The sequence below is a fragment of the Paramormyrops kingsleyae genome, chromosome 4 (genome assembly GCF_048594095.1).
Source record: "Paramormyrops kingsleyae isolate MSU_618 chromosome 4, PKINGS_0.4, whole genome shotgun sequence".
NCBI classification, from domain to species: domain Eukaryota; kingdom Metazoa; phylum Chordata; class Actinopteri; order Osteoglossiformes; family Mormyridae; genus Paramormyrops; species Paramormyrops kingsleyae.
Genome location: NC_132800.1, coordinates 15804328 through 15825087, shown reverse-complemented (window position 1 = coordinate 15825087; position 20760 = coordinate 15804328). Strand labels below are relative to the sequence as shown.

Below are 20760 nucleotides of genomic sequence, written 5' to 3'. Positions count from 1 at the left end.
ATAGCCACTTTCTGCGGATATTATCCAATTTAGAGAGATGGAGAGGGGACACCATCCCAGACAAAGTGGGTACAGTTAAGCTGAAGAGGGCGGTCACACTTAAACCTTTGAGTGAACATCTGGTTTGGGCCCGATTACCACCAGGAATCCAACTCTCTGCAGGTAGTACGGTTGTTGTTGAGCCTGGTAAAGCTCGTTGTGTGTCTCGTAACGTACTGGTAGGCAGAGTTGTTTCACCTCTTTGGGGAGACGGGTGGCTCCCAGTAAAACTTATAAACCCCACCCTCTCGGAAATCACACTCCGTCGAAATGCTAAAATAGCTGATGTCTACCCGTGTATCGCGTTGGAAGATTTTGATGTATTTAAGGAGCAAGAAATTTCCCAAAATGTTGGAAAGCTGCTTTCTCACAGGCCAGATAATAGTCTGTCAGCAGCAAGCGCCGCAAGTGGGTTTGGAACTTCCAGGGAGAGCAGGTTGATGAGTTTGGGTTTGCAGAATATAGATGTTGCTAACTGTCAGGTGAGTCCTGTCTGGAAAGATAAGCTTGTTGATTTAATTGAGCAATATGATAGTGTGTTTTCCAGACATAGCTTGGACTGTGGAGAGGCAAGCGGATTTTGTCATAGAATACGCCTTACTGATGACAAACCTTTTCGACTTCCTTATCGTCGAATTTCCCCGGCTCATTATCAGAAATTGAAGGAGACGCTAGATGATATGGAGGAGAAGGAGATAATACGCAAGTCGAGCAGCGAGTATGCATCACCCCTAGTGTTGGTGTGGAAAAAGAACGGCGATTTACGCATCTGTACTGATTTTAGATGGTTGAATGCTCGCACAGTAAAGGATGCTCATCCGCTGCCGCACCAGGCAGATGTCCTTGCTGCACTAGGGGGCAATGCCTATTTTAGCACTATGGATCTGACTTCGGGGTATTATAACATCCCCTTACATGAGGAGGACAAAAAGTATACAGCTTTTTCGTCCCCCCTGGGTCTTCACGAGTATAATCGTCTACCACAGGGACTGTGTAACAGTCCAGCAACCTTTATGAGGATGATGTTAACAGTGTTTGGTGATCAGAATTTCATGAGTCTTCTCTGTTATTTGGATGATTTGTTAGTCTTTGGTAAGACAGCGGAGGAAAGCTTGCAGAGGCTTGAGATGGTGTTTCAGCGTCTCAAGCAGCATAACTTAAAACTTTCTCCATCTAAATGTCAGTTTTTGAGACAGTCGGTGAAGTTTTTAGGGCACATCATCAGTGTGGAGGGTGTGGCTACTGATCCGGCAAAAGTAGAGGCCATTTTGAATGTACACGAACAAGATTTGATGGAGTCCGATGGAGTCACCCCTTCAGCGACTAAAATAAGGTCTTTTCTAGGCATGGTAGTATATTACCAACATTTTATTGAGCATTGTTCCACTATAGCAAGACCGCTATTCCAGTTGACCACTGGTCAGAAGAGGCCGCGCAGGGGTAAGGGTGTGAAGAGAACTGTGGTAGCTCGTGAACTCACTCCATCGGATTGGACTGTTGAATGTAGAGAGGCTCTAGGGCACCTGAAGGAGGCGCTGGCTAGTCAAGTTCTATTGGCTCATCCAGATTTTACAAAACCCTTTTTGCTCTCTGTTGATGCTTCTACTAGTGGTTTGGGAGCTGTGCTCTCTCAACTGCAGGATGGTTGTACTACCGCTAGGCCTATTGCATTTGCCAGCAAGTCTCTTAATCATGCTCAGTCCAAGTATCCAGCACATAGACTAGAATTTCTAGCTATGAAGTGGGCTATTCATGATAAGTTCAGTCATTGGTTGCGGGGTCACCGGTTCACTGTGTGGACCGACAACAATCCACTAAAGTACATCCTCACCAAGCCGAAGTTGGATGCATGCGAACAGCGGTGGGTGGCAAAGTTGGCATCGTTTGATTTTGACATTCAGTACATTCCCGGACCAAAGAATGTAGTGGCTGATGCTTTAAGCAGGGAACCCTTTGTCACACCTACGGGAGGTGCCGCAGGCAGTTCAGGCGCCGGCAGGTCAGAAGCCGGCAGGACAGGCGAGTGGTCAGCCAGGGGCGCTGCAGGCGTGCAGGGCTGGCCGGACAGGACAGGCGAGACGGGCAGGACCGGCGAGCAGGGCTGGCCGGACAGGACAGGCGAGACGGGCAGGACCGGCAAGCAGGGCTGGGCCGGCTGGACAGGCGAGACGGGCAGGACAGGCGAGAGGTCAGCCAGGGGCGCTGCGGGCGTGCAGGACTGGCCGGACAGGACAGGCGAGACGGGCAGGACCGGCGAGCAGGGCTGGCCGGACAGGACAGGCGAGACGGGCTTGGGTGTGCGGCCAGCAGGAGGTGCCGCAGGCAGAGCAGGCACCTCGGCGGGCGTGGGTGCAGGCGGAGGCAGCGCCGGAACCTCAGACGCAGCCACAGGCACCACCAGCACGTGGCCAACAGGGGGCGCCGCAGCAGGCACCACCATCACACGGCCAGCAGGGGGCCTTGCAGCGGGCACCCTCAGGTCCCGGCCAGCAGGGGGCGCCGCCATCACGCGGCCAGCAGGGGGCGCCTCTGTGGGCACCTCGGGCAAGCAGCCAGCTGCAGGCGGTGCTGCAGGCAGAGCGGCGACGGCAGTCGCGGGCGTGGCTGCACTGCCGACAGGCGAGCCGGGCTGGACCGGTGAGACGGGCAGGGCCGGCGAGCGGTCCGCAGGGGCCGCCGTAAGCAGTGCGGCAGCGCCAGCAGGGGGAGCTGCGGGTGTGGCTGCTGGTGAGCAGGACAGGACGGGCAGGTCCGGCGAGCAGGGCAGGACGGGCGCCGCCGTCACGGGGCTAGCAAGGGGCACCTCAGCAGGCACCTTCGTTGTGCGGCCAGCAGGGGGTGCCTCGGCGGGCGCTGCCATCACGCGGCCAGCAGGGGGCGCCTCAGCGGGCACCTCCATCACGCGGCCAGCAGGGGGCGCCTCGGCGGGCGCCGCCAGCACGCGACCAGCAAGGAGCGCCACAGCGGGCGCTGCCATCACACGGCCAACAGGGGGCGTAACCGCAGCCACCTCAGGCAGTTCGGGTGCCGGCCGGACAGGCAGGACGGGCAGTTCGGGTGCCGGCCGGACAGGCAGGACGGGCAGTTCGGGTGCCGGCCGGACAGGCAGGACGGGCAGTTCAGGTGCCGGCAGGACAGGCAGTTCAGGTGCCGGCAGGACAGGCAGTTCAGGTGCCGGCAGGAAGGGCGCCACCGTCACGTGGCTAGCAAGGGGCACCTCGGCGTGCACCTCCTTCACGCGGCCAGCAGGGGGCGCCTCGGCGGGCGCCGCCATCACGCAGCCAGCAGGGGGCGCCGCCATCACGCAGCCAGCAGGGGGCACCGCGGGGGGTGCCGCCATCACGCGGCCAGCAGGGGGCACCGCGGCGGGTGCCGCCATCACGCGGCCAGCAGGGGGCACCGCGGCGGGTGCCGCAGCCAGAGTGGTGGCAGCTGCAGGAACTGCAGGCAGAGCAGGCAGGACAGGCGGGTCAGGTGGGACAGGCGGTTCCGCTGACAAAGCGGCGGAAGCTGCAGCAGGCGGTGCCGCGGGCAGAGCGGCGGCAGCTGCAGCAGGTAGGACAGGCGGGTCAGGCGGTGCCACGGGCATCGCGGCGGCGGCAGCAGCAGGCGGCGCAGCCGCGGGCAGAGGGGCGGCAGCTGCAGCAGGCGGTGCCGCGGGCAGAGGGGCGGCAGCTGCAGCAGGGACCGCAGGCTGGGTAGGCGGGTCAGGCAGGACAGGCGATGCCGCGGGCAGAGCGGCGGCATCAGCAACAGGCGGTGCCGCGGGCAGAGCGGCGGCATCAGCAGCAGGCGGTGCCGCGGACAGAGCGGCGGCATCAGCAGCAGGCGGTGCCGTGGGCCGAGCGGCAGCGGCAGCAGGCAGCGCAGCCGCGGGCAGATCGGCGGCGGCAGCAGCAGACAGCGCGGCCACGGGCAGATCGGTGGCGGCAGCAGCAGACAGCGCAGCCGCGGGCAGATCGGCGGTGGCAGCAGCAGACAGCGCAGCCGCGGGCAGATCGGCGGCGGCAGCAGCAGCGGGCGTTGCCGCAGGCAGATCGGCGGCGGCAGCAGCAGACAGCGCGGCCACGGGCAGATCGGCGGCGGCAGCAGCAGACAGCGCAGCCGCGGGCAGATCGGCGGTGGCAGCAGCAGACAGCGCAGCCGCGGGCAGATCGGCGGCGGCAGCAGCAGCGGGCGTTGCCGCAGGCAGATCGGCGGCGGCAGCAGCAGCGGACGTTGCCGCGGGCAAATCCGGATCGGACAAGTCCGGAGCAGGCAGGAGGGGTGCTGAGCGCGTAGGCGCCGTCCCTTTAAGGGCTCTAGGGACCCGAGGGATAGCGTCCCTAACGGCGCTTCTGCCGCCGTGCCCCAGACGCTCCGGCCGATAAAAGCAAGCCTCCAGCGGAGGTGGCTTCTCCGCGTGGAAGCCCGCCAGGCAGGTAGCGGCGGTGTCATCCCAGGCAAGCGGGGAGCTCACTTGCCAATCGGCTGATTCCCGGGCGGGGAGCAGAGAGCAAGCTCCCAGGAAGAGCATTGGGGCTTCTTCCCTCGGTTCTCTGCTCCGCTGTTCCCGGCTGCTCTTCAGGCGCTGGGTCAGGCGGCGAAGGCATTTCCGGGCTCTTGTCAGCGGGTATTGTTGTCCGGGTGGGCGATCCTCTGTTAGGAGGTCCGCGCCCTGGTGAGCCAGCTCCAGGGCTGTAGGGTCCTCCAGGACCTCGGGCTGGGTTCGCCAATACACAAAATCCTGCAGCAGACCGAGCCGAACGTGCTCGGTCTGCTGCTTTGTGCTTTCACGGAGACTTGTCATTCTGTCACGTTCGGGCTCGGGCGAGCAGGGAAATAGGCGATCGGAGCCAGGAAGTCAGGGAAACTGGGTTTAATTGCAGGCGGACGGACAGGTACGGACATCGACGGACAATACAATGACAAGTCTGGGGAAGACTGACTCAGACGAGGACTAAATACACAAGACAAGCTAGACTTAACAGGACACAGGCGATCACAATTAGGGCTGAACACGAGGTAACGAGGTGGGCGTGGCACACATCGGGAGCGGACGGAGCGGGGCGTGACACACAGACTAAGAAAAAAATTTTTCAATATGTAGTCCCGCTATCACTGAGAAATTCTGTCTTGAAGGGAGTACACGATGAGGCTGGACACCAGGGGCAACAGCGCACGCTGTGGCTGTGCAGGCAGAGGTTTTATTGGAGTTCTATGGAGAAGGATGTACGTGAGTATGTCACACATTGCAAATGATGCATTTTGGGTAAGGCTCCAGAACCCGACGCTAGGGCACCGCTTGTTTCTGTTGTGACCACCGCACCTTTAGAGTTAGTGTGTATAGATTTTTGGTCGGCAGAGGATGGACACAATAATTCCGTTGATGTTCTGGTAGTCACCGATCATTTCACCAAATTAGCTTGTGCATTCCCCTGTCCGAATCAGTCCGCAAAAACAGTTGCGCGTGTACTGTGGAATAATTTCTTTTGTATATATGGGTTTCCGAATCGCATACACTCCGATCAAGGTGCAAACTTTGAGAGTTCATTGATTGCAGAATTGCTACAGCTGGCTGGGGTTAGCAAGTCGCACACCACACCGTACCACCCGATGGGAAATGGTCAAGCAGAACGGTTTAATCGCACCCTGGGTAATATGATTCGTGCACTTGAGCCAAAGTCCAAGGCGAAGTGGCCACAATTGATTAACACACTGACATTTGTCTATAATTGCACAGCTCATGAGACAACTGGATATGCACCCTTTTTTTTGATGTTCGGTCGCACACCAAGATTACCTATTGATGTCATGTTTGGAAGTGTACTTTTAGATGATGTGACAATGGATGTGGATAAATATGTCCAGTCTCTTGGGAGAGATCTGAAGGAAGCTCTGTCACTGGCGCAAGAGCATGCTACGAAGCAGAGAATCAAACAGGCCGATAAGTATAATCGGGGGTGTAAAGGTCATTCCTTGGAGGTAGGAGACAGGGTTCTTCTGGCAAATAAGGGAGAAAGGGGTAAGAGAAAGCTGGCTGATCGGTGGGAGAGTACTGTATATGTGGTACTAAGCAAAAATGACTCCTTGAATACTTACCGGATTCGCAATCCCAGCACGGATAGATCTAGAATTGTGCATCGGAATCTGTTGATGCCTGTTAACTTTTTACCTATACCGTCTTGGGGAGATTGTGAGACTTCCGAGGACTTTTATGATTTTAGTTCAATTCATGACATTTCCTCTGAGGCTGATGTGTGTGAAAGTGTTGACAGAACTGTGAGGTGGGTCTCTGACCTAGATGGATCTGCTGACGTATCGTATGATCAGGGCGAGATATCCTTGCGGAAAAACAGTGGTGCAGATTTGTTAGAGGAGGAACAAGATGATGCTGATTTGCAACTTTCAGATACTTGTCAGCCTTTCTGTAACATTAGTGTTGGGCACCCTGATGCTGTTAGCGATAGCTGTGTGGCTGTTACTGTTGTGCCATCAAAGGGTTCTCAGTTATCTGAGAAGCTATCTCCTGAAGTTGTTGTGCCCACGTGTTCATCTGTATCCCCAGGAGGTGGATTAACTACGAGGTTAGGCAGAATTGTTAGACCTGTGAATAGACTGATTCAAGTAATGTCTTCGCGGGGTCTTAAAACCTCGCTCAACGTACATTAAGTTTTTTTTTAAGTATTCAGTTGAATTTATGGGACGCAACATATTTGTCGTTTTAGTTAACTGGATACTTTGTTGTGTGAAGTTTGGTTTGATGTTTGCACTTAGCATACGGTGTGCAGTGAATATGTGGTCTTGGGCATAACTGTGTACTGGGCACGGTTACCTGTAGTCAAATTAAGGACTAGCTACCCTTGGTTTGTCTTAATCCTTCATGGGATAGCATCATAGCTGGGGAATCTTTATTGGTTTCAATTGAAAGGCTACATTTCTGTGATTGACCAAACTGCAGTTTTTTTTTAGGAGTGTCTTGTTTTGGCATTTTATAATCTAGTGTAATCCAGTGGGGGAGGATGTACCAGAGTGTTTTGGATACACTAGATTTGTTTTGAAGACTGTTTAAAATATAATTTTGGGACTTTTATTTTATTATTATTTTCTATGATTTATTACGGGACTTCTGTCCTGATGGATCACGTCACACTTACCTGGCATGTACAGCGGATTATCGGGGAGTACAGGTGGGGGGGGGGGGGGGTGTGAATTTTGATTGTATATTTATTTGTTTGTTTTTTTTCATAAGAACATGTTTTGTTGTTGTTTTGGTAAGGTAGAAGATGTCTGTGTTCTTTTTGCCACTTAATGTTTAATGTGAGTTGTAATTATTTTTGAGGTTTTTCTAAAAATCTCTCCCCCGTCTGTTATGGAATAATCCGCGCCCTTGGTTTAGTGGAGTGGAATTCCTGTTTCGCTCTCTTTTTGAAACATGCCATGACGGTGAGAGGTATGTGTAATCTGCTCGTGATATAAGTTAATTAACGGTGTATGTGTGACATTTATTATAGTTGACCGGGTGTTTGAGTTTTCCCTAATATGGGATATCTTGTTACATAGGTGCAGAAAGGAGGAGAGGGAAAAAAAAAACCTTTGTGTTAATTGTTTTCTGTGCAGGTATGTAATATTGTTTTATGGGCGCACTCACTTTTCGCGCGCGCGTCGCTCTTTTTGAAACATGCCATGACGGTGAGAGGTGCAGAAAGGAGGAGAGGGAAAAAAAAACCTTTGTGTTAATTGTTTTCTGTGCAGCACAACTATATATATATATATAAAAAAAAAAACTACACAACGCAGAACGAAACACGCTACACGTGTGTGTTATTTTAATTTTGTGTTTCGCAAAATATTAATACAAGAGCAGTCTTTGTTCAAACAAAAGACAACCTATAGTTTTAAGGTGTTTTTAAATGTTCAAATAAATGCAATAATCCTGTTATTTTTCTACAGTATATCTAAAAATGTATATTCCTCACCAGGCTACAGACAGTCAAGCTCTTCTGCCAGCGGATCCTGCCTTGCCCCCACTGATGCCGGAGTTCACTACTTCGCTGGCATCGGTACATGCAGTTCACCATCATGCCTTCTAAAGTCCTCTGATGTGTCAATCATTTGCCATTTTAACAACGTCCGCGCATGACGTGAAAATGAGAAATACGCTGGTATGAAACTAGGAAAACCACTTTGCGTTGCACAATCGGTCGGTGAAAAATAGGGCCCATTGAGTTGAGCTCTGACTTCAGTATTAAAATATTTACAATGTGCCTTACATGCATCATTGATGACACATTTTTCATTCTGGGTCTGTTTCCCACTACTTTCAGTACTGCTCTGTGTACTTTCACCACTTTGGCAGACTTTAAAATTGTCAATTTCCCTCCAATGATTTGTACGAAAATTAAAACCTCCCCAATATACGCTAAAGCAGCCCAAAATTTCATTAGCCACCGAAGTCAATTTTTACCCACCAATGGAAATCCAAAGAAGCCCAAATGGGTGGGAATCCGCCCAGTTTGGCAACACTGGTTCAGTGTCACAGCCAGTTTGCGGAAGACAATGGCTGCTGTCGTAGGACAACACTATCAAATCTCAAAAAAAAAAGTACACTGAGCGCAAGCGCAAAAGGAACAAACGTGAAGAATTTTATTTTATTAAAGATGCACTTCTACTGTACACCAGAATGTATTTAAACCCTGTTACACTCTCACACAAATACAAAGATGTTATGAGAAGTTATAAAGTATTTATACAGAAGTTCCCAGATTACAATTTTTATTTAAAAAATCAGTCATCTTTAAACCCAAACCAGCCCTTTTTTTGTAAAAATAATAATAATAATAATAATAAACTGACAAATTAAGTGATTTTGTAGTGTCTGATCTTTGGATGTTCTGTAAAAAAGGAACATCCCAAGGTATAAACAATATTAATGTTCCCCCAATGGCACCAAAATGTTCCCCATAATTAATTTCTGTACCTTAAAAAGTACAATTACCTACAGCTATAGGGTGCAATTGGCAGACCCTTGGGGGTACAGCCGCAGTGACAAGCAAGGTACTAATTGGTACTCTTTTTTTTTTACAGTGTAGGAGGAGAGATGTGGTTGTGTTGTAAGTGTCATTTGCTAAATTTGTTGCCTTTGGACAGCAGGAGTTCAGTCATAATCTGCATCTACAATGTAACTTTTTTAGTTAACTATTTATTAGTTTGTTTGTCTTTTAGGCTTTTATACATTGTCTTAAATTGACAATGAACGCGTTTGCAAGTCCCACCCCAAAGTTCCCAAGTACCAAAAAAGTACCGTAGCTGTTTTCGAGCTTTGGTTACTAGAACTTTTGGTACTGTTACTCGACGGGACGTCAATGGAAAAGGGAACATACTGTACCAAATGTGGCATAGCAAAAGTATGGTAACTGGTGCAGTGGAAAAGCTGTATAAATACACTTGCAATTGAATTCAAGGTCTACTGATATAAACAGCTCATGTAAATGTGAAAGACCAGGAGGCAGCAGGAGAGAGAAAGAGAAGCTCCTCTAACAGAAGAAAACGAAACACAATAAAACACACTCCACCTCATACAGGGAGAGAGAAGCGTGTGTGTGAACAGACTCACATTGTAAGAATTCTGCTCTGGTCTTGGGCACTAATACCGGTAGGATGGTGTCTTTGGTAACTAGAAGGAGACAGAGAGAAACAGGGATGTGAGTAAAAGGAATTTACGTGTGGGAGATGGACTTCACTCACTGTGGAAACACCAGCAATAGGGGAACAATAACAGGCATTTTAACAAACTGCAAATCATGGGAGTTACACATAATACAGATTTTTGTTTCTATAATGTAGAAGAAACATGTTTCATGTGATCCTGTGGGTTTTGCAGCCTGTACAATTTAGAGCTCACTGGTTTTCATAAAGATTTAGTCTTATTGGAAACAGAAATTGACTTAGTGGCACAAACAATAATAATTGATCCATGTGGGGAAATTGACTTTTTACACCTCCTTCAAGTTAATCTTTGTAGAGGAAGCTGTCTGCAAAAGGCAGCCACCAGTTGGAGCTCCCAGAAAGCTGGGGGTTAAAGGCTTGCTTAAAGACCCGCAAATGTGCCGAGACTGGGTGTGAACTGGTGACCATCTGATTATAGGCACACAGGCTTAGCCCACTGAGCCACAGGCTGTCCCATCTAGGGCTGACTGTACTACATACTCTCTCTGCATGGTCTATATTAACATGAACAGACTGGAAAATGTATTTATTTATCAACCTGTATGATGGATCTCTGCCGTTTTCTTTTCACAAACATTCTCCAGTTGATCCTTCAGTTCAGAAACCACCTTCCTCACATTCTCCAAAGAGCAGCGTGGACTGACAGAGATTCTGGGTCCAAATCCAGCTTCAGGGGTGACAGGAAGACCCTGGCACCTCTACAGACACACAGTCTGATTAAACAGCTTCATCAAACCAGATTTGCATTGTAATCAAATTAACAGGACCTTTAACATCCGACAAATGAAAGAATATTTGAAATACAAATGAGAACATGCATCCATTTGAATACTCTGGTTTTCTTATTGTCAGAGTAGCTGTTCTGTTACCTGGAGGAAATGGATGTGATCCTCTGTGTGTGAAAGCTGCTCCAGCTCAGAGTGTCTCCTCTTCAGTTCATCGATCTCCTGCTTCAGTCTCTCCATGTCTCCTTCAGCCTGACTCACTGCAGCCTTCTCCTGATCTCTGATCAGCTTTGTCACCTCAGAGCGTCTTCTCTCAATGGAGCGGATCATCTCAGTAAAGATCCTCTCACTGTCCTCCACTGCTGACTGTGCTGATCTCTGTTGGTGACACAGGGAGCAGAGGACAGTAAATTACAATTGGCCCCTTTTGAGACTCCAGAGAGCCTCATTGTACAATAGTGATGTGAGCTGACAGGAGGTATAAAAACAGCACAGGGCTGGGGTTTGGAGCGTCACGATGCTGGATGCCTCAGGTACTGAAACCTAGCCAGCACTGATTGGAAATGATCACTCATTAAGCTCATACACTGTCAGCTGCAGGGATTTGGCAGAGACTGGTGGCTGTATGGGGCAGGTTGGTAGTCACCATTGGGTCTTAGTTTAATAGGTGACTTTTTGGTTTATATTTCCATTACACTGGATTGTGAAAAGCTGTATTTTTCTCAAATGGGCCTTTTATAGTATTTTTCTAAATAAATAAGGTACTACTGCTGCAATGCCTGGTTAAACTCTGTTATCTAGCAATTTTGTCCCATTAAATCTCTGACCCAGAATAACCCACAGCAGCATTCATTTGATTAATCCCCACAAGTCTGTAAATCTGCAATCTGCTGAATCTGAGAGAAGATTCAATATGATCACAAGCCAGCTGTTATCTTCTCCTCAGGTTCATACTCACTGTGATTGAGGCCACAGCCTCTCTCAGCTCCTGCAGCTCCTTCTCTCTCATCTGAATTCTCTGCTGAAATTCCCTCTGTGTTTCACCCATTTGTTTCTACAGATTGTAAACAAGATGACGACAAAAGTTTGTTTCATTAGCTGGGATCATATTCATTAATCATCCTGTCCAGGGTGGACCCCAGCCTTGGGCCCTATGCTGCCTGGGAAAGGATCCAGGCACTCTCTGTGACCCTGACCTGGATTACTGGTTAGGAGATGGATGGATGGATAGATATTCTTAAATGATTAAATAGTTTTCTCCTGCGAGAGCCAAACTGGTTGGTAGTGGGAACTTTTAAACTATATGTAACTGGTGACCGCTAGGGATGACGTCACCCACGGATCCCGTATCGGGTTGCATGCACGAGAGGCTGTTTAGTAGGTAATTGGGGGTGTTCCGCAGCGAAGTTTTAATCGGGGAGAAACAGCCGCGCACGCAATTAGGATCGGCGTGGATAAAAGCGGTGGAAGCCGGTAGGGGGGGCGTGGTCCGATTGTTGTTGTGACACTCCTGTGAGCGACGGGAATTGTGGTGAGCGGTTGGTTCTGGGTCCGGGCTGCGGTGCAAGGCTGGGTGCTGGGTGACAAGTGTCTGGGTTTATGCTGCTGCTCAGATAGGACACAGGTGGACACATGATGTGTAGAATAAATGTTGAACTTGTGTATCTCGTGAGTATGGTCTGAAATGGGTGTATATGTTTGCAGGAGACTGTCACTGCTGTTTTGCCTGTTTTGATTGTTTTGTAAGATTATGTGGGTTGTATTGGTATGATTGTGAATAAGGGGTGGTTACCAGGGCTAACTGGGTACTGGCTGGTATAGTGGGTGGGGGTCTTGAGGGTATTTTCTTGACCGTTTCCCCATCTATAGAGCCAGTGAATGTGGTGCTGGAGTTTGGGAGCTGGAGGTTGTTTCCTGCACTGCATGGAGTGAATGTGGGGTGAATTATAGGTACTAACTCCAGAATGTGGTTTGCTGTGATTTTTGGTGTTAACTCCCACTTGGATATGTGAGTCCTTGGCTAAGGGGTCAAGGCAGGATTATAGAGTTGGACCACCAGTGCCTGGGTTTTGCTCTCAACCAACTATTTGTCATGTTCTGGTTTTAGTGGTGTTATATGCTGGTAATTGTTTATCGGCTTGGAGGTTTTAAATATTGTGTTAATAAAATGTTTTAATTCAGGAATATGCGTCTCTGTGTTCATGCAATGTGGCTGCGGGTGGAAGTTCTGGGGGTTAATTATACATCCTAAGGGGCAGGGCCTTGGGTGGCATAGTCTGGTTCTTGCGTAACCTTGCAGCCCAAGGTTACATATAGGTATCAGCAAAATAATAATTACAATAAAGTCATTGGAAAAGAATAATCCCCACAAGTTAAATAATCTTCCGCTAATCTGCACTAACTGTAGAGTTGGAGGGCAGGATTCGCACACTGGAGGAGCACATTAGCACATTAGTGGAGATTAAGCAATTCGAGGGATTTATAGATACGGCTCAATCGGAGAACACAGCCGGATTAGATCTGCCAGATGTTCCTCCTGCCTTGACTGTCTCCAGCACCAGCAGCCAACACACGCAAGCCCCGGGTCACGGTCAGACGTGGTCCTAGGAGCCCTAAGCTGAGAGCTCCCGCACGCCAGTCGGCTGTTGCGCTTAGTAACAGATTCTCTGCTCTCAGCAGAATGTCTGCCAAAGCAGAGATGGAGCTCGTGATTGGAGATGCGATGTAAAATGTCCCCCCGGGGCCAGAGTTTCCGACATCGCGGTGAAATTGGACTCCCTCTCCACCAATGAGGTCTCCACCTCGGTTGTTCACGCTGGAACTAATGACATAAAGTCCCAACAATCCTAGGTGTAAAAGAGGAGATTCATTTCTGTATGTGCAAAAGCTAAAACAAAATGCTAGAATGTAATTTAGTTTAATACAGAAACCACGTGTTATAAATTGAACCCAAGATTATAAAAGATGTTACAACATTTGAAGCAATGCTAATTCACATGGTGTCCGACCCACCCATCTATATTCTTATAGTATCACTTAATTTCTGACAGAATTCTGGGAACTTCTCTCTGAGTTAGTTATTAATTTAGAGAATATTATAATACTTGGAGATTTCAATATACTGTACATGTGGACATAGAGGCTGATGCCTTCAGCAAAAGTTTTCTGTCCCTCCTAGACTCGGATGAATGTCTCCAACACATAACAGGACCAACGCCTGTTCACAATCATACACTAGACTTGATTATTACTCATGGAGTTTCTGCTCATTATGTATATATGTCTGTCCATTGAATAAGTCATTCTCCAACCATTTTCTATTCACCTTCGTGATTGAGCCACCATCTTTGAATATGGCAGAGAAGATTATTAGGACATGTCACTTAAATTAGAAATTCCCTATGATTAATTAATGCAGCAAGTAATGTGAACTTTATGTCTAGTACAGATGTCAATGACGTCACCTATGACTTTAATACAGTGGTTAGTCAGATTTTAGATGAAACAGCTCATTTGATAAATAAAGTGGTAAAAACCACAAAACACTCCCCGTGGTTTAATGATCACACACTCTTACAAACAGGAGTGTCACAGATTGGAGCACAAATAGAAATCCACGGGCTTAGAAGTGTGCAAGTTGGCTGGTCTGACAGCCTGCAACAACACAAGCAAGCCCTTTATAAGGCACATTCAGCCTGTTATTCTAACCTTATGGATCACAACAGAAATGGCCCTCGCTACCTTATTAAAACAATAGAGCATCTAATATATAAGGCTGAACCTCTGCTCATGGCTCACAATTAACTCCAATGCAAGCGGAACATGAACACATCCTTACTGTTTTTGAATTATTTAATGAACAAGTGCTAAAAACGATTATAATTAACATTAGACCAACCACTTGTCCACTGGACCCAATCCCCACTAAGCTTCTTAAAGAATTCTTGGGAGTTCTGGCATGACCTATAACTGCTATAATGAATGTGTCCTTGTCATCAAGTGATGTTCCTGACCAATTTAAAGTAGCAGGAGTCAGGTCACTACTGAAGAAGCCAAGTTTTTGCACCAACAGGACCTACAGTATCTCTAATGTGCCATTTTTCTGGAGAAGATAGTTGCTGCTCAACTTTACTCATACTTGGAGAGATACAACATACTGGACTGTTTCCAGTCGGGCTTCTGCCCGGGACACAGAACTGAAACTGCCTTAACTAAAGTCGTAAATGACATGACAATGTCAACTGATGCTGACAGCATGGCTGTGCTAATGCTTCTGGACCTTAGTGCAGCTTTTGACAAAGGTGACCATTATATCCTATTAAAAGACTTAAATTTGTGGTTGGGTTGTGTGGAACAGTGTTGAAGTGGTTTAAATTGTATTTGACTATATTGTTATCAGTATGTTTAAGTGTCAGATAGTTGTACTAGGGGTCAATGACACCAGTCGAATATGGAGTACCGCAGGGATCAATGCTTGGTCCTTTATTGTTTTCTATCTACACACTGCCATTAGGAAACATAATGCTGACGACACCCAAATATACATTTGGATTACGCCTAATGACAGTACATCTATTGTCACTTTAGCTAATTGCTTTAATGAAGTCAAAACCTGAATGGCTGAAAACGTTTTATCAGTAGAAAACCGAGGTTCTGTTCATTGGAGGCAGGTCTGCAGATAGGAATTTTATAATCTCCGCACTCCACTCCAAAGGGCTGAACCACAGCAGCTCAGCCCATTACCTAGGTGTCATCTTAGATACGAGCCTCTCATTCAAATCACATGTGGATGCAGTATCGAAGGTATGCTTCCTACAACTATGCCAAATCGCCAAACTGCGACGATTTCTTACTATTCAAGACCCAGAGAAACTGATACATGCCTTTGTATACAGTAGGTTAGACTATGATGCTCTGTTATCTGGGAGCACAGATTGCACATTAAATACCTTGCAGCGTATTCAAAATGAAGCAGCTCAAATTGTCACCAGGAGCAGGAAGTTTGAACACATAACCCCCGTTCTTAGTTTCCTGCATTGGCTTCCTGTTAGGTTTAGAGCTGACTTCAAAGTTCTCCTACTTACATATAAGGCACTTAAAGGTTTAGTTCCTGCCTACCTGACAGAATTACCTCAAGTTTACAAGCTGCATCATCCACTCAGGTCACAGAATGCAGGTTTCCTTGTCGTTCCACATATAAATAAAGCGACTTTGGGCCATAAAGCATTCTGCTACAGCACCCCTATATTGTGGAAGGGTTTATCTGGCCTATGTTAGGGATGCCGATTCGGTCTAATGCTTCAGTTTATCCTGCCCGCAACCTAACACATAACACACCGTAACTATGGCTGCTGGTGCTGCTGTACATGGCAGTGTTTTTATCTGCTATGCTTGTCTTTTAATGTGTAAGCACATGTTCTGACCATCCATGCTCTCTGCCTTCCGACATGTCTGGGTGGTACCCGGATAGTGAATCGAATTGAATTGAAATGATTTATTGACTGTAGGTAGGATAAACTGTACAACGACCCTTTGACACCACCGCTGTACTGAGCTGTTATTTTTGCACTTGTGATCTTCCTGTTAGCTTTAACAAGTCTGGCCATTCTCCTCTGACCTCTCTCATTAACAAGGTGTTTTCTCCCACAGAACTGCCATAGTCTGGCTGTTTCATGTTTACTGCATCGTTCTCAGTAAACTCTATACACTGTAGTGTTATAAAATCCCAGGATGGTGGCTGTTTCTGAGATGCTGGAACCACCATATTTAAAACTTCTTAGTTCAGATATCTTCAGATACTCAGACAAACAGTAAGTGAACCTTTTGACTGTTTGTGTGCTGCATGCATACAGCTGTAGCCACATGATTAGCTGTTTGAAGGAGTTTTCAGTAGAAATTTGATCAGAACTTCTGCAACGTTCATTTTCAGTTAATTTTTCTTTCGTTTTACCAAACCAGACTTGTTCTGAGTATTTTCATAGCAATTAAACTAACATGTGTTAAGACAAAAGTTATTTTTATTTCAAACAAATTTTATCATTTTTAGAATATTTCTGGCCTGACCTGTTTCTCCGCCCTTCCTGCAGCAGCTGAGACTGTATCATGGCCTCTGTGTTCATCCATCATACAGAGATCACAGATACACTGCTGGTCGGTACGGCAGTAGACCTCCAGGGGTTTGTCATGGTGGGAACAGACCTTGTCCTGTAGATGTCCAGTGGCATCAGTCAGCTTGTGCTTCTTAAAAGCTGGAGACTCATAGTGAGGCTGGAGGTGAGTTTCACAGTAAGAGGCCAGACACACCAGGCAGGACTTGACAGCTTTGTGTTTTCTCCCAATACAGACGTCACATTCCACATCTCCTGGTCCAGCATAATGGTCAGCAGGAGTAGCTGCTTGTAGTCCAGTCTTCTTCAGTTTCTCCACCACTTCAGCCAGTATGGTGTTTCTGCCCAGAACTGGTCTGGGTATGAAGGTCTGTCTGCACTGGGGGCAGCTGTAAACTCCAAGACGATCCTCCTGATCCCAGCAGCTCTTAATGCAGCTCATACAGTAACTGTGTCCACAGTTGATAGTCACTGGATCCTTCAGTAGATCCAGACATATTGGACAGCTGAACTGGTCCCGATCCAGTGTGGAACTGGCTTCTGCCATTTTACCATGAACACTGATAGGATTCAGTTTTGTTTTCTCTCAGTTGTCTGTGTGTAAGTGTGGGAGGAACTTCCTGCTTCTCAGGCTGCAGTAGGTATGGTTTCAGACTGAGGCCAGACTGAGAAGAGCAGACTGAGCAAACACTGGAGTTTGAATGTGTGCATAAAATCGAACATCAGATTAACTATAGAGACACACACACAGTTCAGACTAGGTACTCCACCTGAAGCTAAGCTGGTTAGAGTCTGGCCAGTACTTGGATGGGAGACCAACTAGGAAAGTTAGGTTGCTGCTGAAGAGGTGTTAGTGTGGCCAGCAGGTTAACACCCTGTGGTCTATGTGGATCCCAGTGCAGTGATGGGGACACTGTGCTGTAAAAATGGTGCATCCTTTGGATGAGATATAAAACTGAGGTCCTGACTCTCTGAGGTCATGAAAGATCCTGGTATGGGTGGTACTCCAATGTTTGGCTAAAAAATGGCCCTGTGCAATCTGGCCTCCTAATCCTCCCCTATATCTAATTAGTAAATTCTCTCCTGCCCCTTCAACACCTTAGCTACTGTCTGGTTTGTGTACTGGTGCAGAATGACTGCTGTCACATCGTCCCAGTGGGTGCTACACAGTAATGGTGGTTGAAGTGGCTTCCAGTTCCTTCTGTAAAGCATTTTGGTTGCCTGGAAAGTTACTATATACATGCACATTCATTCTTAACTGTTAGTGACATTGTTTTTCCTCAAACAAGCTATAATACTACTACAGTGGTACCTTGGTTCTCGAACTTAATCCGTTCCGGACTCCGGATCGAATCCTAAAAAGTTTGAGTTCTGATCGAATTTTTCCCATAAGAAATAATGGAAAACCAATTAATTAACCATTTTGGAAAACCAATTAAAACCCAAAATTACACCTAAATGTTATTTTTTAGCATATAAACACAAAATGAACAGAATAAAACATGAATAGCATTTTTTTCTTAATGGCTTCCAAAACGACAAAGATCTTATCCCAACATTACACCTGTCCTGCCCCAATCATCCGCTCCTTCCGTGTGCCACGCCCCCTCGTTAACCCCGTGTGGGATCCCCATGTGATCAGCTGTTTCTGGTTGTTGTCATTAGTCCTCTGTATTAAGTCCGCGTATCAGTTTGTTTCCCCAGTCCGGTCATTATGTGCGTTCGACTTGCTTACAGCGCCACAACGCACAACGCATTCTGATCCTGGCGCAATGCATTACAGTGATGCATTGCGACCTCTCACCTGGCTGCACAAACTGGAACCGCCTCCGTGACGACACACCTTTGCCCTTATTGGCTAAAGAGTTTAGTTACACGCATGACGTTTGTATACCAGGCAGTTACGATGCATAATCTGCTATTTCTCCCGAATATCGCGTAAAGCAGTGAGAACTGGTTTTCAGTTAATTTATCTGGTAAAATAGTTTAAATAAATTACATAAATGCTCTAATAGTACACGTAAGTTAGTGGTTTATTTATTGTTAGTTACTGTATTGTTGCGCTGCTTTATTTGGATAATCGTCTGTGAAGAAGGCATTCAAGTAAGAATTGCATTGTAGTATGACTCATTTCCTGGCGCATACAATTTATATTAGGTCAGCGTTCACGGTTCGACTTCTGATATTGAGATCGAGTTCTAGGTCAAACTGGTTTGTTCGACTTTCAAGAAATTCGAGTTCTAGTGAGTTCGAGAACCGAGGTACCACTGTATTTATCTTTACTCAGTTACCTGAGGACCGCTGTAGGTTTTGAGTTACAGTTTTTTCCAATTGCTAAAGCACAATTTTGACAACAAGGCTCATTTTTGCAAATCATTTAGCACAATTCACAAAACACCTCACCCAAAGAGCAAAACACCTCACATATCCTGCAAAATGAAGCTCTCCAGTCAAAACTATATAAACACTTATGAAAACCAAACTTTTGCCCCAAATAGTAAACATTTCTTTCCCATGCCTAAATTTTTCCTCCAACCAACCAAACACCACTATGTAAAATCCAAAACACTTTTATCTCTTTAGGGACTGTCAGAACTGCAAATGCTGAGAATTGGACACAGAGACATATGTGCAGAAATAAATTCGGTTCCAACAAATCATTTATTTAGCTACAATTTGCAACAGAAAAACCAACAAAATCCATATTACTGTACAATTCAACAAATTCTAAACCTTTGAAAACAGAATGAGAAACGTGCAAGTGAAAAAACAAATGAAAAACGAAACAAGATTTATGCAGCGTCATGTCTTCTCAGTGGATCTGGCCACAGCACCTCATCCACTTCACATGCGACATCTTCCCTTGCTAGACAGCGAGGAAAGAAGCGTCGGGAGTGTCTTATCCATCCCTGGATGGCTCCTACAGTACGTCAACTTCCTCACATGCCTCCTCCATTGCTTGTAGAAGCCCCTCACGCACATGGGGTTGATGATCATAGACCTTCCAACGCCATGCTGAAAAGAACTCTTCTATTGGGTTCAGAAATGGAGAATAAGGGGGAAGGTAAAGCACTATATAATGTGGGTTGTTGGCAAACCAATTTTGCACCATGGCTGCACGATGAAAAGCCACATTGTCCCACACTACAACATATCTGTGCTGTTGCCCTTCATCATCTGTGTGGTTTGCCTGTTCTACGATGTCTCTCAATCTGTCCAGAAATGTCAGGATCAACCCTGTGTTGTATGGACCAAGAATGGCATGGTGGTGTAGAACTCCATGTCCTGTGATGGCAGCACACATTGTGATGTTTCCCCCACGTACGCCAGGAACATTCACAATAGCTCTGTGACCTATTATGTTTCTTCCCCTTCTTCTGGTTCTGGTAAGGTTGAAGCCAGCCTCATCAATAAAAATGAACTCATGTGGGATCACATTTGAATCCATTTCCAGCACTGTCTGAAAACAAAAAAAAAGATTACATAAGCAATGGTTTAGGTTTATGTTTAGTACTGGAGAAATGCAGCATTATATGTAGTGTCCTGTAGTCTAATAGTTACCTGCACGTAATTGTGCCTCAGTTCTTTGACTCTTTCGGAGTTCCTCTCAAAAGGCACCCGGTATATCTGTTTCATTCGTACCTGGTGTCGCTGGAGAACACGAGCGAGGGTAGACAAGGCAACTTGCCTAATGTTGCCAAAAACAGTGTCGTCTCTCACAATGTGGCTTTGAATTTCCCTAAGTCTTATGGCATTATTTGCCAAAACCATGTTTATGATCTCTAGCTCCTGTGCCTCTGTGAACATCCGACCTCTTCCACCACGTCCTACTTGTCTCTCAGTCCTTAGAGAAGACAACAATGTATATATTGGTATGCAGCCTCTCTTGCTTATAATGAAGATTATGCAGTAGTATTGTACAAGTAAAGAACACATACACATATACTGTAAATATAGAATGCAGTATTAGCCTACTCTATATACAATATACATACTGTAGATACTTTGAATTGCTGTATATATACAGAGTAGGTGTTACAGAACATACCTGTTCTCAAGTCGAAATGTACGGATGACAGAAGCAACAGTAAATCGACTCAGGTTGGGTTGGGTCTCTCATTGTCAATCCATGATTTATAACATGGTCGACTAATTTTGCCCGAATTTCATTGGAGTGCTTG

At 46.8% G+C, this 20760-nt stretch overlaps 1 protein-coding gene and 1 long non-coding RNA gene across 2 annotated transcripts in view; both read right to left on the bottom strand.

Moving 5' to 3' along the window:
• LOC111847224 (tripartite motif-containing protein 16-like) overlaps nucleotides 1-17169 on the bottom strand; it is a 370043-nt gene extending 352874 nt beyond the window's left edge. The window contains exons 1-4 of the mRNA XM_072711592.1: nucleotides 16536-17169; nucleotides 11431-11526; nucleotides 10617-10850; nucleotides 10286-10445 (exon numbers count right to left, since the gene is read on the bottom strand). Of these exons, the coding sequence (XP_072567693.1) occupies nucleotides 10286-10445; nucleotides 10617-10850; nucleotides 11431-11526; nucleotides 16536-17126 (1081 nt within the window). The 5' untranslated portion in view covers nucleotides 17127-17169. The remainder of the gene's footprint in view (nucleotides 1-10285; nucleotides 10446-10616; nucleotides 10851-11430; nucleotides 11527-16535) is intronic.
• A 2057-nt stretch (nucleotides 17170-19226) lies between these two features.
• LOC140589024 (uncharacterized) lies at nucleotides 19227-20738 on the bottom strand. Its single transcript, XR_011990206.1, has 2 exons — nucleotides 20141-20738; nucleotides 19227-20039 (listed from the first exon to the last, which is right to left on the bottom strand). It is a non-coding gene; the product is annotated as an uncharacterized lncRNA (long non-coding RNA).
• Nucleotides 20739-20760: the final 22 nt, after the last annotated feature.